This window comes from Paraphaeosphaeria sporulosa, assembly GCF_001642045.1.
Source record: "Paraphaeosphaeria sporulosa strain AP3s5-JAC2a unplaced genomic scaffold CC84scaffold_6, whole genome shotgun sequence".
In the NCBI taxonomy this organism is placed as follows: Eukaryota; Fungi; Ascomycota; class Dothideomycetes; order Pleosporales; family Didymosphaeriaceae; genus Paraphaeosphaeria; species Paraphaeosphaeria sporulosa.
This window is the reverse complement of record NW_017253365.1, coordinates 1,803,612-1,817,021: the sequence shown is the minus strand read 5'-3', so window position 1 is coordinate 1,817,021 and position 13,410 is coordinate 1,803,612. Positions and strand designations below refer to the sequence as shown.

Sequence of the window (13,410 nt, the reverse complement as noted above, 5' to 3'; positions counted from 1 at the left end):
TACTATGCCGCTCCTCTACTATGCCGCTCCTCTACTATGCCGCTCCTCTACTATGCCGCTCCTCTACTATGCCGCTCCTCTACTATGCCGCTCCTATTGCGATTGAGCAATAGGTACATTCGGAGGGCCTTTGAGACCGTCGTCCAGCATCAACCGTCCTCTGGGCATTTCCGAGCCCATGCGCATGATACTAGTCTCGTCAGCGCTTCGCCCAGCGTGGATCGTCAGGAACCTTCTCGCGACTAGTCTAGAGATACATTAGCTGCTCGTTGCCATACCGACATTACTGACCACCAACAAGCTGATAGGGCTCGATACCACTCAATCTACATTGATGATGGGTCACGCCATCGTATGAGCGAGCATCGGTCATACGGTGAGGATCCTCCAAATGCAATGAAGGAAGAGAGATGAAGAGAGCGACGTAGAATTGTACAGATTACATAAGATCATACGAGAGTGAGGCTGATCCAGCTCAGCTTGCCAAGACATGCCGAACTCGGCTCCCAAATGCTCCACCTGCTTGCCCCAAGGGGCAATTGAGATTGAGGAATAGGACGGAAAGTTGTTTTCTCACGGAGGAAGACCAGCGACGGAGGTCCACTTTCGCAATGAAGGCTTAAGGTATATAAGTTAGAGAGAGCTCGGAGTGATGGAGCAACAACAGCACAAGAGCCCCCAAGCTACCGCGCATACCTTCAACAGTCACTATTGACTCGGACTGCTCCTTTACCTCCATCAAGAACACGTATTTCCCAAACGTATGCTTCCCGCTGCCAAACTTCACCTCGACTGGCCCTTAGAGTAACTTACGACTGACACCTGATAAAGAACCACAATGAAGCTTTCCACGACCCTCCTCATTCTCCTGGACGTCCTGGCGGTGTCCGCAGTATCCGTCCAGGCCCCGGATGCCAACGAGGCACCCGCTCTCCACGCCCGTTCCGAACTGCATAAACGCGGTTGTGCATGGCGCCAGTATGGCTGCGAGAAAGGCTACTGCTGGCAGAAGTGCGAGCAGAGTTCGCCTGGAGGATGGTGCTGGCTGGCTTTCAACGGTGGAAATGGCGACTGGGTTACTTGCTCGAAAGATTCGGATTGCGTTGACAGGCACGACAATAACCCCAGCTGTGGGAATCCGACTAGGCCAAGTGGGGGGTGCAGCTGTTAAAGCTGCTGGCGCCTATGGAGCGATGACATTCAAGAGATCCGCTTGGCTGGCTTCTTGAGAGCGGGAGATGGGAGAGGACCACATGGAGATAGAAAACGGCAGCTATTCACTCGCTCCCTTTGATGGGTTGTTTCTGAGGTTCTAGTCATGCATATGGTGTTATGGCGGTGTCCACTTGTCTTTCATCTCTCATCTTCGTTGTTCTTATGCTTTAGAATACCACTAGAAATGGACCAGGTTGAAGCCGCTTGCATAGGCCTCTTGCTAAATGTACAAGGCTCTCATCACTACACACACTAATGGCAATAACGTATCTAAGCAAGAACATTCCAAGAAATTCGTCTATTGGCATGAACAATTACACGTACCCAGCGGTCTAACTACGAACCAGGCTGCAACTTACTTTTGTAAGCTTCACTTCAGGACGTAGCGCAGCCGAAGACCGCGACAAGGCTAAGATATGTTGGAAGAGATAGCTTCGTCTCAACCCGGGTTGAGATAAGCCTTGGACATCAATGATTGTAGGTCGACGAGACAACACCAAGAGAAGGACGCGAGAAATGAGTGAGATCTTTTCGAGCTCCGATGTATAAGATGTCATTTTGTGCAGAAACTTCCTTGTCGCTTTGGACCTTGGTCGGTATTCGGGCAGAGAGCGTCGGCGGCCCGCAATTCTCTACTGCAAACTTTGGCCCAATGAACAGCTTGGGGATTCCAACAAGGCTAAGTCTAGAGCATGTTTGCATGAGGCCCAGATTGATCTTCAGTAGGGTCATCGACATTAAGCTGGTTAGGTCTCTTTGCTGGAGTGATTGGTTCAGGTCGCCCAAAAAGCACCCGACACTGTCCTCTTTAGCGTCAACAAGTAATCAGAATTACCTGACTTCCAACAGTCCACCCAAAATTAACGAACAAGATGTGCCTGTCTAGGCGACCGTGATACCTGCAAGTCTCGCGGAATGGGGGATCTAGTCTGTACTGTCTGTGCATTGCCTGGATCACGTCGCTTGCACAGACCATAGCTTGAGTCCTGGGTTTTATCGTCCTCTTTTGCGATGGAACAGCTCGTGGGCTCTCTTTCCAGTCGAACAAGAAACACTTCTATGCATGGCCGGACTGCGGGAAGCTTGACAATTAAGATTGAAGCGTGACCTATTTATTTGCTAAGGGAATGCGTGGTCATTTGAGAGTGCGAATGTTGCAACTATAACACAGTGGATTGACTACGATACATCGGAGTGGTAGCTTTTGAGACTCGCGCGTCGAGTTTGGGCCGGCGTTGTTTTATAGTAGCGAGACGCCGCGCCGCGCCGCAGTGTGGTTATGCAATGGTGGGGCAGATCGAGCCACTAGCGGGAAGGAGCAGTTAGCTGTTTTTGGTCATTTAGAGCAGTCATATATTATAATTTCCACTGTTTCAATATCGAGTCCACAAGAGTCACCAAGCGCGTCTTCAGCGCGCATTCCTCCGCTTGGTGTAGTTGGTTTATCACGTTCGACTGTAATATCTGTTGTAATCGAAAGGTCCCTAGTTCGATTCTGGGAGCGGAGAAATCGTGAGATTCTTTTTTTGCGTTCCCTACCAACATCCAACGATGGAGTGGGCGCAACTTCTTTGATTTTCTGATATCGTCGCAGCAAGCAAGAGGCCATATTCATTGTGTATGGGTGCCCAGCCGCCTTATACTATGCCTTGATGACAAGGGAGCATTTTGTGTGCATGTGAGAAACGTATTTGTAATTTTTGTTATGGAGATTAGCATGAAACATACGTTCAGTATTGATTCACATATCGAGGAACGGTTCAGTCAGTCAATTAGGATGTTATTCATAGTATGCGCCTTCCAGAATATCCAGTGCTTGCTGCTACCAAAAGCACTTCTTTGCCTTTGCACTTGTTCAAGCCCTAACGCCTCGCTCCGAATAGAAAATCCCCAAACAGAAAAATAGACTGACAATCGCATTTGGTATCTCGCGTCAAGCAAACCGCATATCGTATTTCCTTCTTGCCTCTGGCATTGCCTCAGCTTAGCCATAGTAAGCCCGGTAAGCAGCGTTAACACTCCTGTGGTGCTCCTTGACCCTTCCGAGCATCTTCTTCGCCAGACTCTTCTTCTCGACCAGCGGTTCGTGTTCAGTTCCCTCGACATAGGTAACGCTGCCTCGTGGGCTGGCGGTGTTCCAAGCTTCTTGGGAACGACGACCACCGCCGTAGTAGGTTGCGAAGGCATCGTTCATGCCATCGTGGTGCTCCTTGATCTTCTTCCAGGTCTTGCTGAGGGTGGAAGAGTTGCTGGATGTAGAGTTCTGGCGAGAGGAGGCAGCCGAGGGGCGTTCGAACGAGGTGGACATTTTGATTCTGCTTGAATTGGTTGATTAAAGAACGAATAGACTTGTGTTATTGGAGTGGTTCAAAGAGTTGGTATGATGGACTGAACGTTTAAGTTGCTTGATTGCAATTGAAGCTGTGCTCGCTGAAGTAGTAGTTGGCTGTTGTCTGATGAAGACCTGAACCCACGATCGTTGCTAGCTCTTTATACTTTTCATACCACGCAACATATGACTCCTGTGACACCACCCCTATGGTATTCCCGCATGTTTCCCGTCACCAACGTCAAACAGACCCTAGCTTACAAAAACCATCTTTTCATAAGCAGCCCCCAAAGCAGCCAACCAGAGCGTTCGACCCTGCGCCAATGACACCTTTCATCCTCATAACAATCGCGCTATGCCACTTTCGGGCGGCATTGCTTGTTGTTGATTGGCCACATTGGGTGGAGCTGACAAAACAATCGCTGACGAAGCCCCCAAAGACACCTGCAGGGCGCGTCGTTCCCGCCCTTGTTATTGAGCCCCAATTTTAACAAGATCTGCTAGGAGTTTTCCGACACGTCGGACCGCGCTGTTTTCCGCGCTGTTTCGCGCTGGTTGCCCGCTAGTTATCCGGTGGGTCACCGACGGGGTACTGAAAGATCTTCGCCGCGAGTTTTCCGTCGGCGAGCCGCTAGTCCGATGCGTGGTTCCCGCTAGTGGAACTTGGTGAGGGCAGCGCCCAGCTTCTTCATATAATGTGGTTTTCTATCGTGATGTTCGTTCTTGAGTTGCGCATCCCTGGGCACGTGTTCAAGAATTTCGCATTGCTGTACGTACACCGGCTCCGACGATCCGCACGTGAACGCATCCACCATGATCGTCTACCTGTACAATCTTTGAGCATAGCGTTCATACTCGAACACATGAAGGCTTCGATTAATACTACACGGACACGCCGTTTACGCGGATGAAGCGAGATCCACAAGCCAACACGCTAACACCGATCAGCTTCAAAGAGTCAGATCACCGATGGTCGCAACATGTATCGAAAAAATTGCGTAAACGTTCGTGCATTACTCGCATATAACTTCACGTAAGTCGCCACGCGAGCAACGCTTGATTGATCTAGATTCAGGTCTTGGTCTGCGAGTGGTCTCACTCTCCCCATGTTACTGGCTCTAGCTTCAGTCTCATACCGTCAATCGGCTTGCTCGTTATTGTCCCTCCAGGTCGCACTTTCTCTTCAGGGTTCGCCATCTGCATCTTGAACTCACCCACAAAAGCAGCAACTAGTGCCCTCATTTCTGCCCGCGCAAAGCGCTCCCCTATGCAGCTCCGCGGTCCATGTAGAAACGTCAAGAACGAGTAGTTGCTATCAGCTCCGCCGTTCATGGTGGTGCGTCCCGACTCGTCGATCCAACGTTCGGGAATGAACTTCTCAGAGTCCGGACCCCAAAGCGCCGGGTCGCGGTTTGTCGCCCATGGAACCACTTGAAGGAGTGTGCCCTTGGGGATGAAGTGGCCGCAGACAGTTGTGTCACGAGAGGCCATGCGTGCCGAAACAGGGATAGTTGGGAAAAGACGGAGAACTTCATTGCAGACGGCATTTAGGTACGGCAGCGATTCGAGAAGCGCAGCAATATCGAAATTCGGGTCCAATAATGCCTTTCGGTCCGGGATGTTCTCTTGAATCTCCGTGCGCAAGCGAGTCTGGATTTCGGGGTGAGTCGAGAGGAGGTGGGTTGCCCATGTCAGAGCTGAGGACGTTGTTTCATGACTATGCAGCGTCAGTGCCAAGTTTACCTCCATTGAGGTAGTACGGGTAGATAGGTGCTGTACCCTGCTGCGAGAAACGTAAGAAGCTGGTCGACCAGCCCATTGTCAGAGAAGTTGTTCGATCGGAGCATGATGCTTAGGATGTCCTTCCCTTCCTCACTTTCCATCTTCATCCGACTTTTCTTGTTCGCAACGAATTCTCCGCAGATCCTCTTGAGATTGCCAGTCGTGATCTTCACCCTCTCATTGAGTTTCCACGGTAGCGCTGCCATAACCCATGGTGGGAATAGAAGGTGTAACACGAAATACACAGCCTTTTCAGTGCTGGGCTCCAGGATCTCTTCAATGATTGATTAGCAGAAGAGCTTAGGAGGGATATTCGGAGTAGCAGGGGCGATATACCTTCATAGTTTTCAATGAGCACGTCATCATTATTCCTCAAGGAACCAATATCACGGCCAAGGCCAGCCAGTCCAATGATATCCAAGGTGACCATGGTCGAAAAGTGTCCTATGTCGAGGACTTTATCGGGCTTCTCCCCTAGCTCACGGCTGACCACCTGACAGAGCTCAATCGATTTGGACCAAAACACTGGGTACAACTCCTTGATATGACGGAAGCTGAAAGCCGGCATGATGTGCTTGCGCTGATGCCTGTGCTCGTCGCCCTCCGTCATGAGCAGTCCGTCGCCGAGAAATTTCCTCAAGAAGTTTCTCGCCCACGGCGGTTTCTCGAAATCATAGCTCCGATGTACGAGCACGTCTGCAAGAGCAGCTGGGCTCGCTAGAAGCAATCGGTCAGCGTGGAAGACTCCACGGAAATGTATTAGACCGTCGTTCTCCGTCTCTTTCAATATATTGAGGAAAGCCTGACCGGGTGGTCGCTTAAAGAGTATCAGTCCATGGCCGATCAATGGGTAGAAGCCTTTTGGCGGATGCGGTAGATGACGAAGCGGGCTGAGGAAGAAGGGGTATATGATAAGTTTCTGGAAGCACCAAGCTGTGCCCTGAACAATAACGAAGATAAGATAAAACGACGCCAGAGCATTTCTAGGGAAGACTTGAGGAAAGAAGTAGACCGAAACAGCAGCTTCCACTAGAGAGAGGAGGAGGATGTTACTCGCTGTGAAGTCCATTTCGGTCAAGCAACTGGCAGCGTGTGCCTCGTGGCAGCGATGTATCGAGCGACTTTTCTAATGTTCTGATAAACTTCTGCCTGGCATAAGCTTACGCAGCCGTTCAAGTTGTTAAAGTTGGAGTAACTGGTGTATATGGGTCATTGCTACAGGTGACGTGGTGAAGGGCACGATGCCGCGGATGAAACGTAGATCGCCATACAGCAACGCGAGGATCCCAAGTATAGAGCCAAGCCCACATATGGTCAATGTTGCGAGAAGGTTCGTAAATCCTTGTTTACTCTCATAAATGCGTTATGATAATTGGTCCGCATGTTGAGAAGCCGGAGGGCGAGGGCTGCGGGGCTGGTGGGGTCGTTTGGCGCCAGGCTTCTTTGAGCGTTAACCGAGGCTCTGTAGAGCAAGCCTGTGAAGACGACAAGCATCCTTCCATCAACACCATGGCAATGTGGCCTTTTGGGCTCCAATAGATCTCTGTGGCGGTCAACATCCAACTGGGAGGATCATCGGATGGCGTGTTCCCGCAAATATTTTGCGCGTAGCCTTCTTCGTAACGGCGTGGTCCAGGTATCATATCTCGACGCGGCGGTGAACACTCTGTACTTAATCAATTGACATACTTCTTGTTGTCTTGGGTCGTTTGGGGCTCGTCATATTTGGATCAAGTCTACACGTAATCTTATCGGAAGGGGACTGGAATGAGTACACATAAATAAACAGAAGCACTCATTTTCCAAAGCGCATGCGTAGAGTTGCCGCATTGCGCCTGCCAGCTCCGGAGAATAAATGTTAATTGAAACCTCCGCTTACCCCAGATTTTCAATTCGCAGGAAGAGTTAGATGAGGCTTGATGCCAGACCATGTTCGGGTCACGGTGGCTCCGCGGCCTCACAGCCTCGGCAGGCTGAGGTAAGATCGTCGTTGACTTCGTTCTAGTTGTGCCGCAATATTCACCATTACACCCTCTCTATCGCACTATCAGTAGCACCATCATCAATTATTCTAATCTATATGAGCCAAAATGGGCGACTCTTCAAACCCAAAGCCTGCGACGCAATACGAGCCAGATCCGACTGCGTTTGTCCAATTCCAGCGTGAGATCTACGCCAGCCTTCGGAAACCCGCATTCTCAACCAAACCATCACAATGGGAAGCGCAAGCGAGAAAGATTCTACCAGAGCCCAATTTCATGTATATTTATGGCTCCGCTAGTAGCGAGTCAACTTACGCTTCAAACGTTTCTGCATTTGAGCGCTACAGGCTCCGTCCGTGGATGTTGGTCCAAGCGACCCATCGGGACCTCTCAGTGGAGCTCTTCGGAAAACTTTACAAGAGCCCGATATTCGCGGCACCGGTGGGCGTGCAGGAAATTGCTCATCATGACGCGGAAGAGGCGACCGCGCGAGCCTGCGCTTCGGTTTCAGTTCCTATGATTCTGTCCACAGCTGCAACGAGATCTATTGAACAAGTCGCCAAGGCTAACGGGGACGGCGATAGATGGTTCCAGCTGTATTGGCCGGTGCCTCAAGCCGAGGAAGTCACAGCAAGTCTGCTAAATCGAGCTAAGTCGAACGGCTTCAAGGTTTTGGTGGTTACACTCGACACTTTCTTGCTCGGTTGGCGGCCGCGCGATCTCGATGAGTCCTACCTGCCTTTCGCATGGGGACAGGGCTGTCAAAACGCCTTCACCGATCCAGCCTTTCAGCGCATGTACGAGAGGTTACAAGCTGCGGACACTAGAAGTGCTACCGAGAAGATCGGCGAGATATGGAGTATTCTCAAACGACCCGGAAGCCTGACTGGAGCCGCCAAGATCCTTGCCAATGCTGCAATTATGAAGAAGGCACAATTGTTTATGAGCTTGACTGCATCGGGAGCTTACCGCGACTGGAACGATTTGTCCTCGCTCAGGAAACACTGGGATGGCCCGATCGTACTCAAAGGCATTCAGACCCTTGAAGATGCCCACAGAGCGATCGAGTATGGCATGGACGGCATTATAGTGTCCAATCATGGTGGCCGACAACTCGACGGCGCCATCGCTTCCCTGGACGCTCTTGCAGAGATTGGGGGCGACGAGAAGGTCAAAAGCTCGAACTTGACCATCCTTTTCGACAGTGGAATACGGACAGGATCTGATGTACTGAAAGCCATCGCACTGGGCGCCAAAGCTGTTCTAATCGGTCGTCCTTACATCTACGGGCTCGCAATGGGTGGCGAAGTAGGCGTCAAGCATGTGCTCAGCTGTCTTCTTGCGGACACAGACAACTCGCTCGCAAATTTGGGCAAGACATCGCTGTCTCAAATCAGCAGGAACGATCTCAGAGTCATCCAGTCTCTAGCGAAGTTGTAAACGGCGCCTTTGCTGAAATGGAATCATGTACGCACAATGGTACGTTATGACTGCCAGTAGGATGCATGATGTATCGTAGACCACGATCTTAAGATTGTTCTCACACGGGCAGCATGCTCACTTCAATCAGAATTCCGCGGGGAACCATGTCGCAATTTTCAAGCGCATATCCAAGCTTGTTGGAGCATGCGAAATCTTGAAATCCAGTGGGAAGGCTGAGCTGGCCCTCTAATTAAGACATGGGGTTGAACAATTGTTGGGACGGGAGTCACAGAGCTGCAAGGATCCTCCGTTAGTGGTGAGAATGATCGATAACACATACGGAGGCCATTGCAACTCTTCTAAGAGGGGTTGTAAATGTTTTGATCCTCGGTTTCCTTATTTTCTGTCATCTCGCAACTACATATGTGCAAATCAGGCGCCGTCCATTCCCTTGAGGATCTCCAAGTCCCATCAGGTCTCCTTCATTGTTAACTCTGTCCACTTCGTACTTTAGCTTGTCTCTACCGCCGTGTTCCAAGCGTGCTAGATGCTCATTGTCCACTTACCGAAAATACCAACACCCGCACAATGTCAATTACAGCAGAAGCACGAGTCCCTCGACTGCCCCTCTCGACCTTTCACCATGATCACGTCACCTGCCCCTCTTTCACCCTCAATGGCTCCCAAGTCTAAAAGCACGTCCCAAGGTTGGGTTGAAGCCGCTCTGATCAATTCTCCTCCGGATACATACTCGTACCATTCTGTATTCGAAGTCCGCCACGCACCCATTCCTAACTCACCCTCGAGACATAAACGCAGGCCACCTCACCACTGACTCGGAACACAACCCTTCACGCAAGATGCCTGACAGCCAGCAGCTACAACACCGCAAAGACGGGGGCCCATCTACCATCGATCAATGGAACAAATCCATCGCAATCCCTGGTCCCATCCGGGGCCTGAATACCCCCACGACCAAAAACGCCGTTCAGAAGGCGAAAACGAATTCCAGCGCTCCCACGGCCGCCATGAGATCGAGCAGCAGCCCCGAGATCCTCCTAAACGGCTCCGACGACGTACGCAGGTCACTAAACCGCCCAACCTTCGAGGACCTCCGCGAGGCCGCCCCAACCGCGCACGTCGTCCTCTCTGCTGCCCAGACAGTTACCACCTCGACGCTCAACTTCGCCCTACACCACCCAAACTTCATGAAGCGCTACGCCTTCCCCTTTGCGCTGAACGTCTTCTCGCGGCCCTTGATCTCGCTCTTCCCGCTCGGTCCCTTGGGTCCGATTCTAGCGTTTGTGGCGGTGGCGTGCGGGCGGTTCAGGTTGCGGCAGGAGCTCATGGGGGGCGGGTACGCGGCGCTGCATGCGGTGGGGATGGCGGGGGTCAAGGGGCAGGCGCTGAGTTTGCTGGGGCTGGTGGGGTTGGAGGCGACTGGTGAGTTTACCTTTTCCTTTCCGACCTGCTTTATCCCCATCCGATTCTGTCTTTGTTCTAAGGCGGTGAAATGAGATGGTCTAATTGTTGGAGAGGGGATGGAATTAGAAGGATATGTCATGGATTGACAGTGGGTACACAGGATCTAAACGCCTCCGCGACACCTTCAACGCACTGATGGAGTCCAACGTCGGGCTCCGCACGCAGGTCATCGGGCTTGCCATCGCAACGGTGTCTACTTCGACAGGCGCGTTGGGCAGCCTGGGTTCCATGCTCGGCGCGCGCGCGATGAGTCTGCTGTTCAAGGAGCTGCGGTCCTTTGCCACCTTCTATGGGCTGAAGTGGGCGGCGACAAACCTGCAGACGCTGTGGCGGATGTTCTGCACGTCCAGCGCAGTAGTCAAGTCCTCGTTCCTCAGCTACGTGCTCCAGCGGAAGGAGGACGGTAGTGCACCGGAAGGCAAGGCCAGGGTCGACGACGACGCGAAGCGCATGCGGTGGGTGCGCAGCACGCTGGAGCAGATCGCCACGCGCATCCCGCAGTTCCCCGTCGAGGCGGTCACGCCAAAGCTCGCGGCTGTGTTGAAGGCGTGGGATCTGGAGAAGGAGTCTGGCGAGACCAGCGGCGAGGCTATAGATGAGTGGATTGAGATTGATGCTGATGATGAGAGCTCCATTTGGGGTGACGTTGAGCAAAAGAAGCGCAAAGACAAGGTGGCAAAGACACCGAATACCGCTGCCTTTGCTTCTGCGGGTCGGTTGTCCGTTGAAGACTTCAGCCATCGGCGTTCACGCGCAGAAAACGCAGGTTTCCTGGAGCAGGTTGCTCGCGAGGCCTTCGTCAAGTCAGGGATGAGCGAGGACATAACTGCCAGGCTCGCCAAGATGGGATTCGGTGCGGGACAACCTTGGAGCATGGAGGTAGAGGAGGTAGACAGCGATGTTGACGAGTACAATGATGGTATTGAGGTTGTTGATCTTGGTCACACCTAACGGGCCAAGTCGATAAGGGGGTGCAGGTGATTTTACGAGGGCCAGTCATCCAAAAAAGGAGGGTGTGTTCTGGAATCTGTTCTTTGGGCATCCAGACAGAAATCCGGCATGACTAAGGGAGGGTGCTGGTGGAACTTGTCAAGCAATGGCCATGTCGTATGTACGAGGCTGAGGGATGGTCAATCGCTACATATATTCGGAAACGCTGCGTGATGTATCCGTTTGGATGGACTGTAAATGGCCGAAACAAGATACGTACACGCGAGACCGTTGTAACCCTACATTAGCAGCAGTTCACAGGTCATTAGTATCCTCTCATAGCACTCGACCTTTGCATATCGTGAGGACATGAATGACATTTTGCCCTATCGCCAGACCCTATAGCAGGTATCGGTAACGGGCCCACTGACCCAGAAAAGATGATCCGTATCCCTTTTCCCGCCGTATAAGGAAGTATCGAAAACTCCACGCCCGTGCATTGTCATCTGTCAATTCATCTCATCTTCCGCATCCCTCGTCTAGCCAGCCACCTTAGCGAGTCCTTGCCTGCACCTTGGGTGCGGCACCCTTGGCACCCTGCTTCGAGACCTTGTTTACGTTGCCTCGTGCACCGGCGGCGGCGGACTTGGCCTTCTCGGCCTTCTTCTTTGACTCGGCGGCGGCCCTCTTCTCCTTGCCCTCCTTGATGGCGGCAGCGCGGGCGGCGGAACGGGCCTCGGGGCGCTGGGAGCGGCGCTCCTTAATCACGTCGAGGGAGGCACCGACGATAGCACGCTGGTGCTTGACAGTGCGGCGGGTACGCTTCTTGGCGACTTCCTGTTGGTCAAGTGGTTAGCCCTGCCCCGACGCTGAGGCAACATGGGGAATACGGAGCACGTCGCCATGTCAAAGTCGGTGGCGCGCCGTCCTGACTTGCGGAGGATGTACGGAACACCCGCGCAAACTGACTGATGTCATGTAACGCTCCGGCCCGCCCCTAACCTTAACATGCAACTGTCTCCAACATTCCGGATGTGCAGTTGTGGAAACTAACCTCAGAGATACCCTTCTTGTGCTGCCTTCGGAAGAGGACAGTCCAGGCGATCCGGCGGGGGTTCTTGCGCTGGAGGAACAAGCTCTCGGTCTTGCCATTCTGGAATCGGAAGATCTTGGAGTCGCCGCGGACATACAGCTTGCCCTAAACATGGCATCAGCACACGTCCCTGTCAATTGTCCAGCCTCCGCTGCATCTCATTGTTCCAAGCGCGCAGGGTGCCGATGTGGAATTTCGAGCCTATAGCGGACGTTGGTGCGCAGAGGCAGGGTCGGTGGAACGCACCTTGCCCGGGTAGATCTTCTCGCCGGAGAAAGAGTCGTCGTAGGTACGCATGTTGGCGGTGGTGACGCGGTACCTGTTGGTTAGTATGGAGAGTTGTCGTGGAGGTCGTGGTGCTGCTGTAATGCCGAAACTCGATTGTGCGCGCGAGTCCCGAAACGAGATTAGCGACTTGGCGTGCGTGACTAAGCCACTCCACTCTCCAAGTGCGTCATGAGCAGCGTTGCTACATGCACGTATTGTGGTAATATGATCTGAAATTGACTTTCGATAGCAATATGCAGTCCATCCTAGATAATGCAATCTTATATGGCATTTCGGTGTCGTCCAAGCAATACGGGCGCGTCTACGATACCACCGGCGCTGCGTTTCTCTAGCGCAGACGAGGAGGCACAACTGAAAGACTAGTAACGAGGTCACGAAACCATTGTAGTTATGGTTGGTTCAAACTCTCGGCGTTAATCATGCTCTCATTAGTATTATCATCATACATTATTTGCTGCTTGCCGATTCCGCTTCTACGCCACTGCCCTCTTCATTCTGCCATTACTTCTCGCTCGATGGAAAGACACATACCGCACTCCGCCAAGCCCAATATTATGTGATTAGGCTGAGGCAAAGCGTACCTCTACAAGATGCAATGCAGAAAGAGAAAAAGATCACAATGGGAAAATGTGACCTACATTACGCAAAGAAGAAGCAGGTCGGGGTAAGAATTTTACACAATTAAAGTGACATTCACTCCATGTTCCATCCAAGACCTCTTTTGGTATTTGCATTGACCGGGAAATGTCGCAACAGGAGGTACTGCGATGAGACCCAAGTCCGAAAGTGGTGATTGGTGAAGGGCGAATAGTATGATGGAACTAATGCATCGCCAACGGTATCGGTGTCGGTTCGATGAATGATACAGTCGTATAAAACCCTAA

General features: G+C 52.1%; 6 protein-coding genes and 1 non-coding gene across 7 annotated transcripts; 4 read left to right on the top strand and 3 right to left on the bottom strand.

Annotated features, from left to right (window-relative positions):
• The first annotated feature begins 564 nt into the window (after nucleotides 1-564).
• CC84DRAFT_810715 (uncharacterized protein) lies at nucleotides 565-1,503 on the top strand. Its single transcript, XM_018187518.1, has one exon. It carries the CDS (start codon nucleotides 839-841, stop codon nucleotides 1,169-1,171), a length of 333 nt encoding a protein of 110 aa, XP_018035336.1. The 5' UTR covers nucleotides 565-838; the 3' UTR covers nucleotides 1,172-1,503.
• Nucleotides 1,504-2,637: 1,134 nt separating this feature from the next.
• On the top strand, nucleotides 2,638-2,723 carry CC84DRAFT_t59. Its single transcript has one exon. It is a non-coding gene; the product is annotated as a tRNA-Tyr (tRNA).
• A 476-nt stretch (nucleotides 2,724-3,199) lies between these two features.
• On the bottom strand, nucleotides 3,200-3,523 carry CC84DRAFT_1218371 (uncharacterized protein; the record flags this gene model as incomplete). The annotated part of the gene is made up of 1 exon (XM_018182989.1): nucleotides 3,200-3,523. The coding sequence occupies one exon, from the start codon at nucleotides 3,521-3,523 to the stop codon at nucleotides 3,200-3,202; it is 324 nt and encodes a 107-aa protein (XP_018035335.1).
• A 968-nt stretch (nucleotides 3,524-4,491) lies between these two features.
• Nucleotides 4,492-6,504, bottom strand: CC84DRAFT_1196941 (cytochrome P450). The gene is made up of 3 exons (XM_018181493.1): nucleotides 5,663-6,504; nucleotides 5,324-5,600; nucleotides 4,492-5,261 (listed from the first exon to the last, which is right to left on the bottom strand). Exons 1-3 carry the CDS (start codon nucleotides 6,393-6,395, stop codon nucleotides 4,640-4,642), a joined length of 1,632 nt encoding a protein of 543 aa, XP_018035334.1. The 5' UTR covers nucleotides 6,396-6,504; the 3' UTR covers nucleotides 4,492-4,639.
• An 860-nt stretch (nucleotides 6,505-7,364) lies between these two features.
• Nucleotides 7,365-9,099, top strand: CC84DRAFT_1260242 (FMN-dependent alpha-hydroxy acid dehydrogenase). Its single transcript, XM_018184979.1, has one exon. It carries the CDS (start codon nucleotides 7,417-7,419, stop codon nucleotides 8,746-8,748), a length of 1,332 nt encoding a protein of 443 aa, XP_018035333.1. The 5' UTR covers nucleotides 7,365-7,416; the 3' UTR covers nucleotides 8,749-9,099.
• Nucleotides 9,100-9,590: 491 nt separating this feature from the next.
• On the top strand, nucleotides 9,591-11,166 carry CC84DRAFT_1177095 (uncharacterized protein; the record flags this gene model as incomplete). The annotated part of the gene is made up of 2 exons (XM_018180263.1): nucleotides 9,591-10,173; nucleotides 10,316-11,166. 2 exons carry the CDS (start codon nucleotides 9,591-9,593, stop codon nucleotides 11,164-11,166), a joined length of 1,434 nt encoding a protein of 477 aa, XP_018035332.1.
• Nucleotides 11,167-11,697: 531 nt separating this feature from the next.
• CC84DRAFT_1218367 (uncharacterized protein) lies at nucleotides 11,698-12,535 on the bottom strand (the record flags this gene model as incomplete). Its single annotated transcript, XM_018182988.1, has 3 exons — nucleotides 11,698-11,982; nucleotides 12,200-12,343; nucleotides 12,485-12,535. The coding sequence occupies 3 exons, from the start codon at nucleotides 12,533-12,535 to the stop codon at nucleotides 11,698-11,700; spliced, it is 480 nt and encodes a 159-aa protein (XP_018035331.1).
• Between the last annotated feature and the right edge of the window lie 875 nt (nucleotides 12,536-13,410).

Excerpts from the sequence above, each read along its gene's own strand:
- CC84DRAFT_1196941 (XM_018181493.1), bottom strand. The coding sequence starts at position 6,395 with ATGGACTTCACAGCGAGTAACATCCTCCTCCTCTCTCTAGTGGAAGCT. Across the intron at positions 5,601-5,662 it reads GCTCATTGAAAACTATGAAG|AGATCCTGGAGCCCAGCACT; the intron begins GTATATCGCCCC and ends CAATCATTGAAG. Across the intron at positions 5,262-5,323 it reads CTTACGTTTCTCGCAGCAGG|TCATGAAACAACGTCCTCAG; the intron begins GTACAGCACCTA and ends GACGCTGCATAG.
- CC84DRAFT_1260242 (XM_018184979.1), top strand. The coding sequence starts at position 7,417 with ATGGGCGACTCTTCAAACCCAAAGCCTGCGACGCAATACGAGCCAGAT.
- CC84DRAFT_810715 (XM_018187518.1), top strand. The coding sequence starts at position 839 with ATGAAGCTTTCCACGACCCTCCTCATTCTCCTGGACGTCCTGGCGGTG.